The sequence below is a fragment of the Callithrix jacchus genome, chromosome 15 (assembly GCF_049354715.1).
Source record: "Callithrix jacchus isolate 240 chromosome 15, calJac240_pri, whole genome shotgun sequence".
In the NCBI taxonomy this organism is placed as follows: Eukaryota; Metazoa; Chordata; class Mammalia; order Primates; family Cebidae; genus Callithrix; species Callithrix jacchus.
In genome coordinates this window covers 99,821,921-99,843,899 of record NC_133516.1, presented here as the reverse complement: position 1 = coordinate 99,843,899, position 21,979 = coordinate 99,821,921, and the positions used below count along the sequence as shown (strand labels likewise).

The 21,979-nt window shown below is 47.5% G+C and overlaps 1 protein-coding gene across 1 annotated transcript; it reads right to left on the bottom strand.

Moving 5' to 3' along the window:
- Positions 1-354: 354 nt before the first annotated feature.
- On the bottom strand, positions 355-19,886 carry LOC144579448 (ATP-binding cassette sub-family C member 6-like). The gene is made up of 2 exons (XM_078350175.1): positions 19,517-19,886; positions 355-684 (listed from the first exon to the last, which is right to left on the bottom strand). The coding sequence occupies exons 1-2, from the start codon at positions 19,742-19,744 to the stop codon at positions 493-495; spliced, it is 420 nt and encodes a 139-aa protein (XP_078206301.1). The 5' UTR covers positions 19,745-19,886; the 3' UTR covers positions 355-492.
- Between the last annotated feature and the right edge of the window lie 2,093 nt (positions 19,887-21,979).

The window sequence follows — 21,979 nt, the reverse complement described above, 5'->3', positions numbered from 1 at the left end:
GTCCAGGTGGAGGGAACAGCTAAAGCAGATGCCTGGAGAGATGTGTGAACATCAGGCAGGTGTGAGGATGGGGAAGGGGGGTAGGTGGGAAAGGGAGGGAGATGGGTACAAGGTGAGGCTGGAGGCAATGAGGCAGCTCAGGGTGGGCCAGATGGGCCACTGTGGAGCCTTTGGCTCAGACTGAGGAAAATGTGTCGCTGTGGGTCTGAGCAGAGGAGGGTGCAATGGATTCAGCTCACACAGGTCTCCTGTGGCTGGAAGTGGAGAGAGTCTGGGACAGAAGTAAGGAGTGAGCCAGGGCCTTGCTGCTGGATGCATTTTCAAGATGACACCAAGCAAATCTGCTGTCTGATGGGGTGCAGGAGAAAAAAGGCATTGATCTGACCCAGGGCCTAGGTTCTGAACACTGGAGGGAAGAGCCGCTGTCCAATGTGATGGGGAAGGAGCGGGGCAGGTCTGCACAATGGGCAACTCCCAGAGACAAGAACAAAGCTAGACCCGCCGGCTCCCACTCAGCTCTGCCCTCCCCATCGCCCACACCAGGGCCTGTGTCTTCCTCCCCACTTCCTGCCTGGTCCGTCTTTTTCCAAAAAGCTGAACCTGACAGTGATTCCTCTTCTTGGTGATGAAGAAACTCAGAGGCAGGCAGCTCAGGAAGACAGCGATGGTGGAGGGACCCAGGAGCTTGGGACAGAGGGGACAGAACGTCAGGAGATCCCGGGGAGCCCAGCTGCCAGAGGCATGTGAACCACAGCAGCTCCATCTTGAATAGGAGCTGGGAAAAAGAAGGCTGACACCTACTGGGCTGCACTTCCAGGTGGTGAAGACATTCTGAGTCACAGGATGAGACAGGAGGGCAGCACAGGATACAGGTCACAGAGACCTTGCCAGTAAAACAGGCTGCAGTAAAGAAGCCAGCCCAAAACCCACCAAAACCAAGATGGCGACCAGAGTGACCTCTGCTCATCCTCCCTGCTACATTGTCACCAGCGCCATGACAGTTTACAAATGCCATGGCAACATCAGAAAGTCTCCCTATATGACCTAAAAAAGGGGAGTCATGAATAATCTACCCCTCGTTCAGCATGTCATGAAGAAATGACCCTAAAGATGCGCACCAGCGCCCTCTGGGCTGCTCTATGGAGTAGCCATTCTATCTTTACTTTCCTATAAAAACTTTCTTTTTTAGGAAAGAATAAACTTGCTCTGTGGCTCACACCTGTAATCCCAGCACTTTGGGAGGCTGAGGCAGGTGGATCACCTGAGGTCAAGAGTTTGAGATTAGCCTGGCCAACATGGTGAAATGCCATCTCTGCTAGAAATATAAAAATTAGCCAGGTGGGGTGACATGCACCTGTGATCCCAGCTACTCAGGAGGCTGAAGAAGGAAAATCACTTAAACCCGGGAGGCGTAGGTTGTAGTGAGCCAAGATCACACCGCTACCCTCTATCTAGCCTGGGCAACAGAGTGAGACTCCATCTCAAAAAAAAAAAGAAAGAAAAGAAAACAACAAAACAAACAAACAAGCTTTCACTTTATGAACTCCTGCTGAATTATTTCTTGCACGAGATCCAAGAACCCTCCCTTGGAGTCTGGATCGGGTCCCCTTTCCTGTAATGCAGCTACAGATCCTGAAGAGGGTCAGACTTGGGTCCTAAGATGGGGAGTCAGGGAATGTGATAATGGCAGCCACCAGATCCCAGGGATCTGGGCTCATGAGGTTCTCCTGGGTCAGGAGGCGCCTGCTGATGATGGGGCCCTTCAATGTCAGGGAGGGGAGTGGCCCACTTACACGATGGGGAGAGGGTTGTATTCAAGACAGAACATGCACACACAGGAGTAGGACTGCGGGGTGTTCCTGGACACAACAGTGAAGTTGAAACCTCTGGAATCAGGACTGGGTTCAAATCCTGACTCTGACACTTCTGAGTGTGGCCTTGGGGCAAGTCACCTCCCTAACGTGCAATTCCCTAGTCTGCACAATGGGAACAGAGTGGTCCTCATTTTGCATGTTTGCTTATTACATGTAAGTATTATTCTAATCTTCATTTTACCCTCATGAGGGCTGTCAGACTCAGCAAATCATCATACAGATGCCCAGTTACCTTTGAAGACAAAGAGTGAGTAAGGTTTTAGTTTAAGTCTCGCGCATTATTTGAGACATACACTGAGAGTCCGAAACTCTCACTTCACTGGATGTCCTGTGTTTTCTCTGGCAACCCCGCTCCCTACCAACGTAGTGCTTTTGGGATACTTATCTACCCCCTCTCAGCTTTGGTTTCTGTGTCTGGAAAATGTGGACGTGGGAGGTAGAATAAATGATTTTTAAGTTGCTCTTTCTGAGAGTCCTTCACAGGTTACTTGAAACGATTCTCTCATCAAGCCCCACCCCAACTCCAGTCTGCATGCCTCAGTTTCCCCTCTCAGTCCTTAGGAACACTTTTTTTTTTTTTGAGATGGAGTCTCACTCTGTTACGCAGGCTGGAGTGCAGAGTCGCGATCTTGGCTCCCTGCAACCTCTGCTTCCCAACCAATTCTGCTGTCTCAGCCTCCCGAGTAGCTAGGATGACAGGTGTGCATCACTATGCCTGGCAAATTTTTGTAGTTTTAGTACAGTGTTTCATCATGTTGCCAGGCTGGTCTCGAACTCCTGGCCTCAAGTGATCTACTCACCTCAGCCTCCCTAAGTGCTGGGATTACAGGTTTGACCCACCCCACCCAGCTCAAAGAGAGTCGAACACTTCCAATGTTGGGTCGGTTTGTTTCATTTATGCAGCAATGGCGTCACCTGGTGGCTTCATGGAGAAGTGCCCTGAGGGTAAACCACCCACAGCAGGGCTTGGAAAAACACTCAAAGGAATCTGACAGAAGATGAGCATCTCTCTGGGGAAAAAATGGTTCATTAAACTGTAGCCACCTCAGTATCCACCCCTCCTTTACCAGGATCTCATGGTGATGTTAGGAGCTGTCTGCAAGAGGCAGGAAAAGTGCACAGGGAAAGTGACACGGTGCATCATCTGCAGATATCTTGGTCTTCTCTGAACAAAAAATTTTTTTGGGGGGGGGGTCTTGCTCTGTCCCTCAGGCTGGGGTGCAGTGGTGTAACCTCGTCTAACTGCAATTTACACCTCCCAGGTTCAAGCGATTCTCCTGCCTCAGCCTCCTTAGTAGCTGGGATTCCAGGCGCGTGCAACCATGCCTGATTCATCTTTGTATTTTTAGCAGAAACAAGGTTTTGCCGTGTTAGCCAGGTTGATCTTGAACTTCTGACCTCAAGTGATCTGCCTGTCTCAGCCTCCCAAAGTGCTGGGATTACAGGCATGCACACCATGCCTGGTTTTCTCATTTTATTCTTATTTTTATTTTTTATATGGAGTCTCACTGTCACCCAGGCTGGAGTACATGAATGGTGTGGTCTCCACTCACTGAAACCTCCACCTCCTGGGATTCTCTGACCTTAGCCTCTCGAGTAGCTGAAACTACAGGCATATGCCACCACACCTGGCTGGTTTTTGTATTTTTAGTAGAGATGGGGTTTCACTATGTTGGTCATGATGGCCTCGAACTCCTGACTCCTGGTGATTTTCCCATCTTGGCCTCCTAAAGTGCTGGGATTACAGGCGTGAGCCACCGTACCTGGCCATGGGTTTTCTTGAACCACATCACATTCCTTGTCTTGTTTTACAGAATTGTGCCCTAGCCCTGTACTTTCCTTCATTCATCCTCCTTTGAAAAGTGAACCTCTCAAAAGCTGTAACAAACAAGGAAGAGCCACTGGCTGGGTGGGCTGAGTGGTGGCAGAGGGGCTGGGGTCCCAGCAGTTCGCATCCCCTTTCCCAGGATGTACATATGGCCTCATGTAACTATCCTTTTATCTCCTAGGTCAGCTGGTTGACACAGTCTGGGTGAAAAAAGGAGAACAGATCTTGTTTTCATCCCTGTTTGAAGCCAATATCACCACCCACAACATTGCTGCCAGTGCATGCCCGAGCCACCGATAGCCTAGAAATATTTAGACCTGGTTTATTAACCATACACCTGCCAGACCCAACCCAGCCAAAACATGAGATTGACTGGGTGCAATGACAAACATCTGCAATCCTAGCACTTTGGGAGGCCATGGTGGGTGGATCTCCTGAGGTCAGGAGTTTGAGACCAGTCTGGCCAACATGGTGAAACCCCATCTCTACTAAAAATATAAAAATGAGCCGGGTGTGGTGGTGCACACCTGTAATCCCAGCTACTCGAGAGGCTGAGGTGGGAGAATCCCTTCAACACAGGAGGTGGAGGTTGCAGTGAGCCGAGATTGAACCACTGCACTCTAGCCTGGGCAGAGCGTGAGACTCCATCTCAAAAAACAACAGTAACAACAAAAACACAAAATCAAACCCCTGTCCTTTTTGGTCTTTCTTAGAGATAGAGAGGCACTTCCTGTGTTGTCCAGGCTACAGTGCAGTAAAACAATCATATCTCACTGCAGCCTCTTACTCCCAGGCTTAAGCAGTCCTCCCACCTCAGCCTCCTGAGTAGCTGGGATGAGAGGTGCATGCTATCATGCCCAACTAATATTGTTTGTGTGTGTGTGTGTGTGTGTGTGTGTGTGTGTGTGTGTGTGTAGATGGGGTCTCACTATGTTGGCCAGGCTGGCCTCAAACTCTGGGCTTCAAGTGATCTTCCCATCTCAGCCTCCCAAAGTGCTGGGATTAGAGGCATGAGCCTCTGTTTCTGGTCAAAACCTAACTACACATTCATGAATGACCGAGAGCTTGAGCTTCTGTGTCCTCTAACAATGAAATGGATTATTCCTTGGGGATAACTTTGCTGGGGCTGCTGTAAGAAAGTGCCACAAACTAAGTGGCTGAGAACTAGACAGATGTGTTGTCTCAGGCCAGATGCTGAGGTCATGTCTAATCCCTGTACTTTGGGAGCATGAGAGGATGTCTTGAGGTCAGCAGTTCAAGACCAGCCAGGCCAATAGGATGAAACCTTATCTCTACTGAAAGAATACAAGGCCGGGAGTGGTGGCTCACACCTGTAACACTAGTACTTTGGGAGGCTGAGGTAGGCAAATCATGAGGTCAGTAGTTCGAGACCAGCGCGGCCAACATGGTGAAATCCCATCTCTATTAAAAATATAAATATTAGCTGGGTGTGGTGGCACATATCTGTAATCCTAGCTACTCAGGAGGCTGAGGCAGGAGAACTGCTTGAACCCAGAAGGTGGAGGTTGCAGTGAGCTGAGATCACACCACTTTACTCCAGACTGGGGGACAGAGTAAGAATCCATCTCAGAAAAAAAAAAAAATTAGCCAGGCATGGTTGCATGTGCCTGTGATCTCAAGCTACTCAGGAGGCTGAGGTGGGAGGATTGCTTGAGCCAGCGAGAATGAGGCTGCAGTGAGCCGAGATCGTGCCACTGCACTCCAGCCTGGGCGACAGAGCGAGACCCTGTCTCAATAAATCAATAAATAAAATAAAAAGTTGTTGTCTCCCAGTTGGGAGGCAGGAAGTGTAAAGTCAGGGGTCTGCAGCCAGGCTCCCTCTGGAGGCTCTGGGGAAAAACCTGTCCCAGCCTCTCTCCTGGCTCAGGCATCCCTTGACTTATAGTGACCACTGTCCTTCTATGCATGTCTGTCTCTGTGTGCAAATTTACCTTTGGGCAGGCACAGTGGCTCACACCTATATTCCCAGCACTTTGGGAGGCCAAGGCAGGATTGCTTGAGCCCAGAACTTCAAGACCAGCCTGGGAAACATAGTGAGATACCATCTCTACCTAAAATACAGAAAATTAGCTGGGCATGGTGGAGCACACCCATAGTCCAGCTACTTAGGAAGCTGAGGTGGGAGGATCACTTGAACCCAGGAGTTTGAGGCTGCATTGAGCTATGATCGCACCACTACGCTCCAGCCTGGGTGAGAGAACAATACTGTCTCAAGAAAAAGATATTTTATTCTTTCTTTTTCTTTTACTGGCAACAAATTTCCCTTTTAGTAAGGTCACCAGTTATGTGGGATCAGGGCCCCACCTTCATGACCCATTTTAACTTGATGACCTCTGTAATGACCCAGTCTCCAGATAAGGTCATGCCTGTAATCCCAGCACTTTAGAAGGCTGAGGTGGGAGGATCACTTGAGGCCAGGAGTTCAAGACCAGCCTGGGCAACACAGTGCAACTTCACCTCTAAAAAACAAACAAAATAGCTGAATGTAGGGGTGTGTACCTGTAGTCCCAGCTCCTTGGGAGGCAGGAGCACAGAGTGAGCCCAGGAGGTCCAGGCTGCAGTCATCTGTGATTGTGCCACTGCACACCAGCTGGGCAACAGCAAGACCTAGTCTGTCTCAAGAGGGAAAAAAGAAAAAGGTTTGCTGATCCAATGTGGGTAATTTTTTAAAAATTTAACTCTGTATTTTTTCATATTGCTTAGTTTTCCACATGAACTCTGTGATTATAACCAGAAAATAGCAGTCACATTACTTTTTTTTGTTTTTTTGAGGAGGAGTTCTGATCTTGTTGCCCAGGCTGAAGTGCAGTGGCATGATCTCTGCTCACTGCAACCTCTGCCTCCTGGGTTGGGCGATTCTCCTCCCTCTGCCTCTTGAGTAGATGGGACTACAGGCACATGCCACCCCGCCTCACTCATTTTTGTATTTTTAGTAGAGAGAGGGATTCACCATGTTGGTCAGGCTGGTCTCGAACTCCTGGCTTCAAGTGATCTGCCCGCCTCAGCCTCTCAAAGTGTTTAAACTGCAGGCATCAGCCACCACACCAGGCCATACTTACCTTTTTGTCCACAGAAATGACCAGCAGTTCCATTTTTGTCTTGTTTTGTTTTTCTTGGATGAAAACAAACTGGCAGTTATAATTGGGGAGGACAATCTGCATTATGGGAATCTGGGAGTCATGTCAAGTTCTGTAATCAAAGTTGGTAAGAAACTGGGGTTATGGGGTGTGGGCAGTGGCACACACCTGTAATTGAGCACTTTTGGAGGCCGAGGTGGGTGGATCACCTAAGGTCAGGGGTTTGAGGCCAGCCTGGCCAACATGGTGAAACCATGTCTCTATGAAAGAAAATACAAAAATTAGCCAGGCCTGGTGGTAGGTGCCTGTAATCCCAGTTACTCATGAGACTGAGCAGGAGAATCTCTTGAGCCTGGGAGGGAGAGTGAGACTCTGTCTCAAAAAAAAAGTTTATTCTGGGATGCAAGACTGGTTAAACATACACAAGTCTGTAAACATAATTCACTACATAAACAGAACCAAACACAAAAACCACAGGATTATCTCCATAGATGCAGAAAAGACAAAACTCTCAATAAACTAGTATTGATGGAACGTATTTCAAAATAATAAAAACTATTTACGACAAATTCACAGCCAGTATCACAATAAATGGGGAAAAACTGGAGGTATTCCCTTCAAAATCTGGCACTAGACAAGGATGCCCTCTCTCACCACTCCTATTCAATATAGTACTAGAAGTTCTAGCCAGAGCAATCTGGCAAGAAAAAGAAATAAAGGGTATTCAAATAGGAAAGGAGGAAATCAAATTGTCTCTATTTTCAGACAAAATGATTGTATATCTAAGAAACCCCATCATCTCAGCCCAAAATCTCCTGAAACTGATGAGCAACTTCACCAAAGTCTCAGGATACAAAATCAATGTGCAAAAATTACAAGCATTCCTATACACCAATAACAGACTTAAAGAGAGCCAAATCAAGAACGAACTGCCATTCACAATTGCTACCAAGAGAATAAAGTGCCCAGGAATACAAGTAACAAGAAATGTTAAGGACTTCTTCAAGAAAAACTACAAACCACTGCTCAATAAAATAAGAGGGGACACAAAGAGATGGAGAAACATTCCATGCTCATGGTTACGAAGAATCAATGTCATGAAAGTAGCCACACTGCCCAAAGTAATCTATAGATTCAGTGATATCCCCAAGAAGCTACCAATGGCCTTCTTCACAGAACTAAAAAAAACCACCCCAAACTATATGGAACCAAAAGAGAGCCCACATAGCCAAGTCAAATCTAGGCAAAAAGAACAAAGCTGGAGGCATTATACTACCTGACTTTAAACTATACTACAAGGCTACAGTAATCAAAAGTGCATGGTACTGGTACCAAAACAGATATATAGACCAATGGAACAGAACAGAAGCCTCAGAGGCAATGCCACACATCTACAACCATCTGATCTTTGACAAACCTCACAAAAACAAGCAATGGGAAAAGGATTCTCTGTTTAATGAATGGTGTTGAGAAAACTGGCTAGCCATGTGCAGAAAGCAGAAACTAGACCCCTTCTTGATACCTTACACTGAAATTAACTCCAGATGAATTAAGGACTTAAACATAAGACACAACACCATAAAAATCCTAGAAGAAAACCTAGGCAAAACCATTTGGGACATAGGCATAGGCAAGGACTTCATGACTAAAACACCAAAAACATTGGCAACAAGAGCCAAAATAGACAAATGGGACCTAATCAAACTCCACAGCTTCTGCACAGAAAAAGAAACAATCATTAGAGTTAACTGGCAACCAACAGAATGGGAAAAAATTTCTTGCAATCTACCAATCTGACAAAGGACTAATATCCAGAATCTACAAAGAACTAAAACAGATTTACAAGGAAAAACAAACAAGCCCATTCAAAAGTGAGCAAAGGATATGAACAGACACTTTACAAAAGAAGACATATATGAGCCAACAAACATAAAAAATTTTCATCATCACTGGTCATTAGAGAAATGCAAATCAAAACTACATTGAGATACCATCTCACGCCAGTTAGAATGGCACTCATTAAAAAAGCTGGAGACAACAGATGCTGGAGAGGATGTGGAGAAATAGGAACACTTTTACACTGCTGGTGGGAGTGTAAATTAGTTCAACCATTTTGGAAGAGTGTGGCGATTCCTCAAGGATCTAGAAATAGAAATTCCATTTGACCCAGCAATCCCATTACTGGGTATATATCCAAAGGACTAGAAATCATTCTACTATAAGAACACATGCACACGAATGTTAATTTTGGCACTGTTTACAATAGCAAAGACCTGGAACCAACCCAAATGCCTATTGATGGTAGACTGGACAAGGAATATGTGGCACATATACACCATGGAATATACCATGAAAAATTATTAGTTTCTGTTTTTTGTAGGGACATGGATGTACCTGGAAACCATCATTCTTAGTAAACTGACCCAAGAACAGGAAATTAAACACCAAATGTTCTCACTCATAGGCCAGTGTTGAACAATGAGAACACATGGACACAGGGAGTGGAGCATCACACTCTGGGGTCTGTGGGGGGAAATAGGAGAGGGACAGCATGGGGTGGGGAGTTGTATAGAAATAACATGGGGAGAAATGCCAGATATAGGTGATGAGGAGGAAGTCAGCAAACCACATTGCCACGTATGTACCTATGCAACAATATTGCATGTTCTTCACATGTACCCCAAAACCTAAAATGAAATTATTTATATTTTTATATATATACATTTATATATAAATATATATATACATTATATATAAATATATATATATTATATATATAAAAATATATAAATATATATACACTATATATAAATACACATTATATATAAATATATATACATTTAAATATAAATATATATATACATTTGTGTGTGTGTGTGTGTGTGTGTGTATATATATATATATATATATAAATGTATATGAAAAGTTCCCTTTCCACCTCTTTCTCCCAAACAAAAAAAAAGAAAGAAAGAAAAGAAGAAGAAAAATTGGGGTTATTAATCAGTTGGTAAAAAATAATGGTCTTGTTCACAAACTTTGAATCCTTTTTTTGCAGGCTAGAAATCACTCCAGTTAGTAAAATAATAATAGAAACAACAGCCGCCAGAAGGGAAGAGTATAAAATGCAGGAGGTGCTGGTCTAGGCACGTTCGTGGGTAACATTATTGAGCCGTGAACATCATCTTAGGAGAACATCCTCATATGATTCCTATCTGACTAGTGGAAAAACTGAGGCACGGAGACCTCCGTCGTCTGTCTGGACTCAAAGTGGTGTTAAGTTGTGGCGCAGGTGTCACCTGACATTGTCTTGTGCACTATGCCAATTATTATTATTTTTGTGACAGAGTTTCCTCGTTGTCCATGCTGGAGTGCAATCTTGGCTCACTGCAACCTCTGCTTCCCAGGTTGAAGTAATTCTCCTGCCTCAGCCTCCCAAGTAGCTGGGATTACAGGCACATGCCACCATGCTTGGCTAATTTTGTATTTTTAGTAGAGATGGGGTTTCTGCATGTTGGTCAGGCTAGTCTTGAACTTCTGCCCTCAGGTGATCCATTCAATTCGGCCTCCCAAAGTGCTGAGATTATAGGCGTGAGCCACCACACCAGGTTTTGTTTTGTTTTGTTTTGTTTTTTGAGATGGAGTCTTGTTCTGTCTCCCAGGCTGGAGTGCAGTGGGATGATCTTGGTTCACTACAACCTCCACCTCCCAGGTTCAAGCAATTCTCCTGCCTCAGCTTCCTGAGTAGCTGAGATTGTAGGCACGTGCCACCACGCTGGGCTAATTTTTGTAGTTTTAGTGGAGTCAGGGTTTCAACATGTTGGGCAGGATGGTCTTGAATTCCTGACCTCAGGTGATCCACCTGCCTCAACCTCCCAAAGTGCTGGGATTATAGGCATAAGCCACCTCACCTGGACACTATGCCTACCTCATTGTATTTCTAAAAGGAGAGGGAAAGGAAATAATTGTATTTCCATCCTCACAGTAACTCCATGAAGGAGATAATATCATTTACCTTTAACAAATGCGAAAACAAACACTCCAGTTTTTTATTCTGAGACAGTGTCTCACTTTGAAGCCCAAGTTTGAGTGCAGTGGCATGATCTTGGCTCACTGCAGTCTTCACCTCTGGAACTCAAGTGATCCTCCCACTTTAGCCTCCCGAGTAGCTGGGACTACAGGGGAACACTGCCACACCTGGAAAAATTTTAAAAATTTTTTGTAGAGATGGCGTCTTGCTATGTTGCCCAGGCTGCTCTCAAACTCCTGGGCTCAAGCAATCCTCCCACATCGAACTCTTAAAGTGCTGGGATTACAGGTGTTGTTGCTCCAGGTTTTTTTTTTCAAGGCCACATTAAGTTGTTAGTGGCTGAGTCAAAAGAGTCCCGGGGACTGATGACTCCTACTTCAGTGTTTTTCCAGCTAGACTACAGCCACTGTAATTCCTAGAAATTGTCTAACAGTGGACTGTGATGGATTATTTGGGTGTTTAGCACAAACAGAGAAACATCTCTTAGGAGACTGAACCCTGATGTTCTGATGGGGCCAGCAAGTATTCTGGGGGAAGGTTCCATAGCTCCCATCCATGACCAGTGAACAGGAATTAGGTACAAGGCATGGTGGCTCACGCCTAGAATCCCAGCACTTTGGGAGGTTGAGTTGGGTGGATCACTAGGTCAGTTCAAGACCAGCCTGACCAATATGGCGAAACCCCGTCTCTACTAAAAATACAAAAATTCACTGGGCGTGGTGGCGGGTGCCTCTAATTCCAGCTACTCAGGAGGCTGAGACCACAGAATCGCTTGAACCCAGGAGGTGGAGATTGCAGCGAGCTGAGATTGCACAACTGCACTCCAGCCTGGGTGACAAAACAACACTCAGTCTAAAAAAAGGAAATGCTGGGCATTGGCCAGGTGCGGTGTGGTGGCACACATCTGTAATCCCAACACCAGGGGAGGCTGTGACAGGCAGATCACTTGACATCAGGAGTTCCAGACCAGCCTGACCGACATGGTGAAAGCCCATCTCTACTAAAAATATGAAAATTAGCTGGGTGTGGTGGTGGCTGCCTATAATTCCACCTACTCAGAATGCTTAGGCAGGATAATTGCATTAACTTGGGATGCGGACTTTGCAGTGAGCTGAGATCATGACACAGTACTCCAGCCTGAGCAACAGAGCAAGACTTCATCTCAAAAAAAAAAAAAAAAAAGCTGGGTGTGGTGCTGTGTGGTCTCAGCTACTCAGGAGGCTGAGGTGTGTGGATCACTTGAGCCCAGGAATTCGAGGCTTCAGGGAGCTATGGCGGAGTCACTGCACTCCAGCCTGGGTGACAAAATGAGACCCCTATTTCTAAAAAACTAATTTAGAAAATTAACAAAATTAGAGAGACAATAGGATAGTATTCATCACCAATAACAGATCAATCACATCACCCACTGAATGTTGCCAACATGATTAAATGCTAATCTAATGGGGTGAGCATGAATCCAGCTGCAAATATGCCACAAAATCAGAAGGCAGAGAATGGGTTCACCCTCACCAGGGAAATCCAGACTTTGAGAGATGCTACAGGCCCAACAGTGTGGAGTCTTCCAAAATCCATGGAAAGGAAAAGGGATAGGCCAGGCAAGGTGGCTCAGGCCTGTAATCCCAGCACACTGGGAGGCCAAGGTGGGCAGATCACAAGGTCTGGAGTTTGAGACCAGCCTGACCAACATGGAGAAACCCCATCTCTACCAAAAATACAAAAATTAGCCAGGTGTGGTATCACATGCCTGTAATTCCAGCTATTTAGGAGGCTGAAGCAAGAGAATCACTTGAACATAGGAGTCGGAGGTTGCAGTGGGCTGAGATTGTGCCATTGCACTCTGGCCTGAATGACAGAGCAAGATTCTGTCTCCAAAAAGAAAAGGAAAAGGGATAGAGGAGAAACTTGTAGACTGTCTTTTTTTTAATTTTAGTTTTTGGCCAGGCATGGTTGTTCATACCTGTGATCCCAATCTTTGCAATTTTAGAGACTGAGATGTTCAGATCACCTGAGGCCAGGAGTTTGAGGACAGCCAGGCCAACATGGTGAAACCCCAGCTCTATTAAAAGTACAAAAATTAGCTGGGCATGGTCCCATGTGTCTGTAATCTTAGCTACTTGGGAGGATGAGGCAGAAGGATGTCTTGAACCTAGGAGGTGAAAATTGCAGTGAGCTGAGATCACACCACTGCACTGCAGCCTGAGTGGAGTAAAAAAAAAAAAAAAAAAAAAGACAATTAGGTTTTGTAGAGACAGGAGCCTCCCTGTGTTGTCCAGGCTGGCCTCAAACCTCTGAACTAAAATGATCCTATCACATCAGGATTACAGGTGTGAGCCCTCACCCAGCCAACACACTTGGAGATTGAAAGAGGCTCAAAAGACATAACAATGCTGGGGAACAGCTATGGGCTGGAGATGCACACTAGGGCAGCATGACTCTAGAGAAACAAAAAGAGGCCAGGTGTGGGGGCTCACACCTGTAACACCAAACACTTTGGGAGGCCGAAAAGGGAGGATCACCTGTGCCCAGGTGTTTGGGGCCAGCCTGGCAACATAGTAAGACCCTGTCTCTACAGAAAAGAGAAAAAAAAAAAAAAAGTTTTTTTAATTAGCTGGGAATGGTGGTGCACACCTATAGTCCTGGGTACTCAGGAGGCTGAGGGGAGATGATCACCTGAGCCCAAGAGGTCAAGTCTGCAGTGAGCCATGATCGCACCACTGCGCTCCAGCCTGGGTGACTGAGCAAGAACCTGCCTCAGAAAAAGAGAGGAACAGAAAGAAGCAATTACTGTGAATGTCAGGGTTGGGAAATACTTCTGGAGAGAAGGGAGGGGCTGGTCTTGTGCCCATCTGCAGCCCCTTCTGGAAGTACAGAGTCTAGTGGGGAAGACAGCAGCACGAGTGGAGATTCAGGCGGCAGCACCAGGGAGTTCCCTTCCACCTTCCCACCTCCTCGCCCTCCCCTTTGGGGAACAGGAGCATGATTTTCTTTCTTCTTTGCCTTACTAACTAGATAAAGTTTCTGATGGGAGAATTCATATACAGGATGTACAGCATCAACATGAACAGCCAGCTGGAATTGACGGCTTTGTGGACGCCCCAGCCAGGCACATCCCGATTCCTCTGCTAAGTCCATCTGGACATTGCTGCTGTCCAGGATTCTCAGCCACATGCTCAGTGCCCACTCCCAGCTTCTGGAAATCCCCCGGCATTGCCCCCAAAAGGAGGGACACTCACAATTCTGCATAGAAATTGTCTCTATGTGTTTTTTGTTTGTTTGTTTGTTTTTTGAGACAGAGTCACTCTGTTGATCAGACTGTAGTCCAATGGTGTGGTCTCAGCTCACTGCAACCTCTGCCTCCAAGGCTCAAGCAGTTCTGATGCCTCAGCCTCCCAAGTAGCTGGAGTGACAGGCACCTGCAATCATGCCTGGGCAATTTTGTAATTTTAGTGGAGATGGGCTTTCACCCTATTGGTCAAGCTGGTCTTAAACTTCTGGTCTCAAGTGATCCACTCACCTAGGCCTCCTAAAATGCTGGAATTACAAACATGAACCCCCATGCCTGGCCATTTCTGTGTCACCCCCTAGGCCAGCCTCTGCATGTTTGGGCTTGATGAGGCTGTGGCTGTCCAGCTGGCTGCCTGTCATCTTTAGTCTCTGTGTCTCCTCAATCCTTCTCAGCTGCCCATGAATTTCTTTTCTTTTGTTTTTTTCTTGAGCTGGAGTTTTGCTCTGTCACCCAGGCTGGAGTTCAACGGCATGATCTTGGCTCATTGCAACCTCTTTCTCCCATGTTTGAGCAATTTTCCTGCCTCAGCCTCCCAAGTAGCTGGGACTACAGACACGTATCACCATGCCTGGCTAATTTTTGTATTTTTAGTAATATAGGGTTTCATCATGTTGGTCAGGCTAGTCTCAAACTCCTGACCTCAGGTGATCCACCCACCTCAACCTCCCAAAGTGCTGGGATTACAGGCAGAAGCCACAGTGCCTGGCCTCAGTTTTTAAACTCAGCCTGAATGGGCTTCTCTTGCTAGCAGCTAAGAGCTCTGACCCCTACGGCCTTCTCCCACCTAGTAGGAAGTGTTTGGATGTTTCTGGATCTAAAATCCAAGTGTCTAAGCCTACCAGTAGTTGCAAGTGCAGACGGTCACACAATTTTTTGACTTTACAATGGCACAAAAATGATCACGTTCAGTAGAAACTGTGCTTCCAGTATCAATACAGCCTTTCTGTTTTTCACTGTTAGTATAGTATTCAATAAACTGCATGAGGGCCTGGTGCAGTGGCTCATGCCCTTAATCCCAGTACTTCAGGAGGCTGAGGTGGGAGGATTGCTGGAACCCACGAGTTTGAGACCAGCCTGGGAACATAGTGACACCCTCTGTCTATAAAAAAGATAAAAAATAGCCACGTGCAGTTGTGTGCACCTGTAGTCCCATCCACTTGGGAGGCCGGGGCAGGAGGGATCACTTGAGCCCAGGAAATTGAGGCTGCAGTGAGCTATAATCATGCCACTGCACTCCAGCCTGGGTAACAGAGCAGGACCTCATCTCTTAAAAAATAAAAAATTTAAGCCAGGCATGGTGGCTTACGCCTGTAATCCCAGCACTTTGGGAGGCTGAGGTGGGTGGCTCACCATGATGAGGTCAGGAGTTTAAGACCAGCATGAGAAACACAGTGAAGCCCCGTCTGTACTAAAAATACATAAATCAGCTGGTTGTGGTAGCGTGCACCTGTAATCCAACTCTGGAGGCTGAGGCAGGAGAATTGCTTAGAACCTGGGAGGCGGAAGCAGCAGTGAGCCGAGGTTGCACCATTGTACTCTAGCCTGGGAGACAGAGCAAGATGCGGTCTCAAAATATATAAATAGGTAAATAAAAATTTAAAAGTAGGTAAACTATTGCTTCATGAGGACAGCATTTCTGTTGGCATGATGAGAAAGTTTAGAAACAGATGGTGGCGATGTTTCCACAATATTGTGAATCTGCCAAATGCCATTGAATTGTACACATAAGCGTGGGTACATTTATCCAAGTTTGTTATCTATTTCTACAAACATTCACGAAGGCTGGACCCCTGAAACGTCAAAGTCATGATCCAAGGTGGGGAAGGGTGAGTGGGTTTTGTGCTGCTTTTACTACTGCTCGGTTAGTTCTCTACCCAAAGTCGGCTGGGCTAACCTCCAACACTTGGTAGGGTAGGTGTATTACATGCATTTGCGGGCCAGGTATGGTGGCTCACACATGTAATCCCTGCACTTTGGGAGGCTGAGGTGGGCAGACTGCCTAAGCTCAGGAGTTAAAGACCAGCCTGGGCATCATGGTGAAACCCTGTCTCTACTAAAAATACAAAAATTATCTGGGTGTGGTAGGGTGCTTGTAGTCCCAGATACCCGGTAGGCTGAGGCAGGAGAATCACTTGAACCCGGGAGGCAGAGGTTGCAATGAGCCAAGATTGCACCACTGCACCCCAGCCTGGATGACAGTGTAAGAGTCTGTCTCAAAAAATAAATGCATTTTCAACTTAGTATATTTTCACTTTTTTTTTTTCCATAGAGACAGGATCTCTGTGTTGCCCAGGCTGGTCTTGAACTCCTGGGATCAAGCAATCTTCCCACATTGACCTCCCAAAGTGCTGGGATTACAGATGTGAGCTACTGCACTTGGCTGCTCTTACCAATTTATGATAGATTTATGGGGACATGACCCCGTCGTGAGTCAAGGAGCATCTGTAATCATGCTGAAAATGGGGGTGGCTTGTGTGAGGATATGGGGGAGTGTTACAAAACACGAGGGGACCAGAGCCTGCAGGGGGACACCACAGGCTGCCTCTGGCTCAAACCCAGGGCTCCCTCCTCTGTGTCTCCTGCTGCAGGACAGACCCCAGGCTCACAGCTCTGCAAATTCACGCTGTCTGCACTATAGGACTTCAAATCCACAGCTGGGGGTTGTGGGTGATGTTGAAGCAGGAGCAGGGCAGGGAGGACACATCAGGGGTTGCACCTGCAGCCACATTGACAGAGCAAGTGTGTTTTCTTTTTTCTTTCTTTGAGAGGGAATTTTGCTCTTGTTGCCCAGGCTGGAGTGCAATGGCATGATCTCGGCTCACCGCAACCTCAGCGTCCCATATTCAAGCGATTCTCCTGCATCACCCTCCTGAGTAGCATGCCTGGCTAATTTTGTATTTTTAGTAGAGACGGGGTTGCACCATGTTGGCCAGCTGGTCTCAAACTCCTGACCTCAAATGGTCCACCTGCCTCAGCCTCCCAAACTGCTGTAATTACAGGCATTAGCCACCGCACCTGGCCGTGGTTGCCCTGTCCTGCCTGCTGGCTCTGTATAGCTTCAGCTTCTCTTCTCCCCACCCCTAGGTGAAAGAGAGCAACCCCTACTCCCTAGGGTTCTAGGCCACCTTCTATGAGAGCGGTTACAAGTTACATGGGAACACCAAGTACAACCTGATGAGCTATGTCCCCACCAAACCTCGCTGCATGTCCCCTGAGGGCCCCCTCTTCCTCCTTCCCTTACCAGCATAAAGAGCTTAGAAATTTCCAGACAACACAGCTTTTAGCCCTGCCCCGTAGTGGGAAGATGATCACGCAGCCATCAACTATACACCTGACTTCATTGAAGTGCCACACAGGTCAGGCGCGGTGGGTTTGTAATCCCAGATCTTTGGGAGGCTGAGGTGGGCAGATCACAAGATCAAGAGTTTGAGACCCACCTGACCAACATGGAGAAACCTCGTCTCTACTAAAAATATAAAAATTATCAGACCGTGGTGGCATGTGCCTATAATTCCAGCTACTCAGTAGGCTGAGGTAGGAGGATCACTTGGACATGAAGGCAGAGGTTGCAGTGAGCTGAGACTACCACTGCACTCCAGTCTGGGTGACAGAGGAAGATCCCGTCTCAACAAATAAGTAAATAAAGTATCACATGGAGATTCCCACATGGTGAGATGGGGGGAGCCTAACCCAGCCTGGGGCAGGGCTGGAGGTCTGAGTTAGCTCGGTAAACTGAGGCATAAGGATTTAGTAGGGGCAATTTCCACAGGGCAGGGACCTGACCAGCTGCAAGTCAGCAACAGCAAACTTCTTTGACCAGGCTCATCACATCCAGATGAGTGAGGAAAACAATTACTCCTCACTGTGCGTCCCCAGAACTCTGAGACCAAGGGAGTGGGAGCCGTCATAGTGGGGCCGTTGTTTCTGTGAGCACCCAGAAGCCTTCACAGGTGGTGGGATTAGAATGGAACAGGGCTTGGCTGAGCGCAGTGGCTCACACCTGGAATACCAGCACTTTGAGAGGCCAAGGTGGGTGGATCGCCTAGAGTCAGGAGTTGAAGACCAGCCTGGCCAACATAGCGAAACCCCAGCTCTACTAAAAATGCAAAAATTAGCCAGGTGTGGTAGCACTCACCTGTGGTCCCAGCTACTGAGGTGGATGAGGCAGGAGAATCTCTTGAACCCGGGAGGCAGAGGTTGCAGTGAGCCAAGATTGCATCACTGCATTCCAGGCCTGAATGACAGAGCAAGACTTCATCTCAAAAAAAAAAAAAAGTCGGGACAGGGGACAGAGTGGGGCGAAGCAGCTTCCAGATTTACCTCTCCTCCAACACCTCATCTCTCCCACAGTCCTGAGTTTGGGGATGCCCATGGTGTTCCACAGGTGCACTTGGGATTTTCTCTCCTGACCCCACAGGATATTTACTTAAAACAGAAGCGGCACTGAGGCAGGACGGACCCAACTTCACTTTCAGGTATGCTGTCTCCTGGACAGAGGCAGGGACTGGGCTGCCTACAGAGAGTCCCTTAGCAGGAGCAGAGAGAAGCAGGGCTGAGATCATAACCCCAGCTGAAGAACAGTAAAACAGGATGATTTAAACACTTTACAAGAGCCAGGTGAGGTGGCTCACACCTGTAATCCCAACATTCTGGGACGCCGAGGTAGACGGATCACCTGAGGCCAGGAGTTTGAGACCAGCCTGGCCAACATTGTGAAACCCTGTCTCTACTAAAAATACAAATATGAGCCAGATGTGGTGGCAGGTGCCTGTAATCTCAGGTGCTCAGGAGGCCGAGGCATGAGAATGGCTTGAACCTGGGAGGGAGGTTGCAGTGAAGCCAGATCACACCACTCCACTCCCACCTGGGTGACACAGTGAGACTCCATCTCAACAACAACAAACACTTTACAAACGGTGGTCCCTCAAAACACTTACACACAGCATTACCATTTGCTCTAACAAAGCCACTTCCATCCATCCCAAAAGAATATAAAGCAGGAACTCAGGGAGGTGTTTGCACACCTGTGCTCACAGCAGCATGATTCACAACAGCCAAAAGGCAAAACCACCTGAGGTGTCCACCATAAGATGAAAAGGTAAACACAGTGTGATCCATCTGCACAGCAGAAGATGACTCAGACTTAAGAAGGAAGGGAGGCCGGGCGAGGTGGCTCACGCCAGTAATCCCAGAACTCTAGGAGGTCACGGCGGGTGGAGACTCTTAATTGAAAAAATACATACAAGTAAAGAGAAATAACAAAGGAAGTGAGAATATATCGTGAGTGACTCTAATAAGTAAGGACCTTAAGTTCTCAGCCGCTGATAGCATTACTACCAACCAGTTCAGTTTTGTGCCTTTTCCTGGCTGGGAAGACCTGCACTTGTCCCCGGGGCTCACCTTTCTGTACACCAGGCCAGCGATGGCAGACTGCAGCCTCATCTGCAGCACCTTGAGCCGGCACGTGTTCAGCTGCTTAAACAGCGTGTGCAGGCAGGCCGAGAGGAACATCAGCACCGCGAGGAGGTAGCCCTTCCAGGCCGGAGACTTGCGATCACCAGTAAACTCCAGAAAAAGCCTTGCAGGGGAAGGAGGGAGAAGGTACAGCTGGTGAGAGGAGGTGCCCATGTGTGTTGCCTTTGCCCAAACCAGGCCAGGTGTGGGGGATCAGTCGGCGTGGGTGACTTTTTCACAATCATGATCTCGGTTATTTCCCCACTGTCCATGCTTCTTTTCAATCTTACTGCAGCTCCTCGAGATCGAGAGATGGTGTTTTTCTCCCCCCTTGTTATGAGCTAAATTGTGTCCTCACAAAATTTGTATGTTGAAGCCCCAGCCCCGATACCTTGAATGTGACGGTGTTTGGAAATAGGGCCTTTAAAGAGGCAATAAAGTTAAAATGAGGTTATTAGGCTGAGCCCTCACCCAGTCTGGAGTCCTGATAAGAGGAGAAAATGTAGACACACAGGGAGACACCAGGGTGGACACAAGGAAAGACCATATGACGACACAGGGAGGAGGTGGCCAACTGCACAGCAAAGGCAGAGGCCTCAGATGGAACCAACCTGCAGATACCTGATCTGGAACTTCCAGCCACCAGAAACATGAGGAAAATACATTTCCGTCATTGAAGCTACTCATTCTGTGATGCTCTGTTATGGCAGCTGAGCAGACTCCACTTGAACCTGGGCTGGCCACAAAACCACCTTTGACCAACAGAGTAGAGTGGAGGCAAAGCTGTGCCAGCTGTGAGCCTCAGGAGAAAATGTGGCTTTTGGCCTATTGCTTAGAACCCTCCCAAGCAGACACGTGAACAAGTCTGAGCTGCCTTTTTGGAGGATGGAAACCCACATGGAACAGAAAGCCATCCTAGCTTCAGACACAACTGCAGGCACATGAGAAAACCCAGCCAAGAAAAGAAGGACCACCCAGCTGAGCCCAGCCCACGTTACCGACCCACATTGCCATGAGCTAAATAAATGACTGCTTATAGTTTTAAGCCACTCACTTTTGGGGCATTTTACAACAAAAGCTAATTTATACAGTCAGGTAAGAGCTTGCTTATTTGCCCCTGTGGGGGACAGCCACTTTCTCATTAATCATTTCCCTTTTTCAGTATCCTTCTCACCCTCCCTCCACTGTCCCGAGCACCAGATCTATAGGCAGAGGCATGAGAGCTGAAGCCCCCTGGCCCTGGAGGGATGCCATTAAGAGACCACCAGCCTTAGCAGAGCTCCTGAAGTCTGGACTCACCTAAGCAGCTTGGGGACGGTGAACCTGAAGACATCACTGATGAAGAGGCTGTGGGTCCCATGAGGAAGGTAGAATGGAACACCTGCCAGGTGGCCCTCAGCAGGGTCCCCACTGCCTCCCTTTTCCATAGGAATGGCTCAGTCTCTGGAGCCTCCATGCCACTGCCTCCTTTCCTTTTAAACACTGTTGCCTTGGTGTGCCTGAGAGGAAGGGAGAGGCTGGCTCTGGGTCCCATTTTATACTCTCAGACACCAGCAGCAGGGCCAGGCAATAAAAGCTTGTTTTCCTAACAACGGGCATGGGTGGGTGTGGATCCAGCCTGGCTCCCTCACCTGTGCCTCCTTATCACCCTGAGTACCCATTTAAGAGGCAGTCACAGGAGGTGTGGGGGAAGGGCAGGAGGGCAGCCCTGAGGCCTCCTAGATGGCCATGGGAAAACCCAGACTTTGAGCACCTACTACGTGCCAGACACTCCCCAGTCATCCTAAGACCCCCCAGCAAGCCAAATGTTGTTCCCATTTCACAGATGAGAAAACAGAAGCTCAGAGAAGGAAACTTGTCCAAGGGCACACAGCTGAGAAGTAAAAGCTGGGATTCAATTCCATCTCTCCACCTCCAGATCCCATACCGTTTTGTTTTCTTTCCTTTTTTTTTTTTTTTGAGATGTAGTCTCACTCTGTCACCCAGGCTGCAGTGCAGTGGTGAGATCTCGGCTCACTGCAACCTCTGCTTCCTGGATTCAAGTGATTCTCCCACCTCAGCCTCCTGAGAAGCTGGGATTACAGACAAATGCCACCACGCCCAGCTAATTTTTGTATGTTTAGAAGATGGGGTTTCACCATGTTGGCCAGGCTGGTTTTGAACCCCTACCTCAGGTGATCCACTGGCCTCAGCCACCCAAAGTGCTGAAATTAAAGGCCTGAGCCACTGCACCCAGCCTCCCATGTATTTTTCAATCTATCATGTTGTCAACCTGGAGGAAGAACAGCACCCGCTCTTCACATGCACAGCCAGCCCTTAGTGGTTTTGTGGCCTGATCTGGTGTTTGTTTTGGCTTTTATGGAGGGTTGTGGCTCAGCTCTGTTACCGAGTGGGCGTGGCCTGCTGCTC

What these genes read in the sequence shown, in the direction of transcription:
- LOC144579448 (XM_078350175.1), bottom strand. Translation starts at nt 19,744, where the DNA reads ATGGGCACCTCCTCTCACCAGCTGTACCTTCTCCCTCCTTCCCCTGCA. An exon ending in CTGGCCTGGTGTACAGAAAG is followed by an intron (nt 685 to 19,516) that starts GTGAGCCCCGGG and finishes CTCTGTCCCAAG; the next exon opens with CTCCTGGGTCCCTCCACCAT.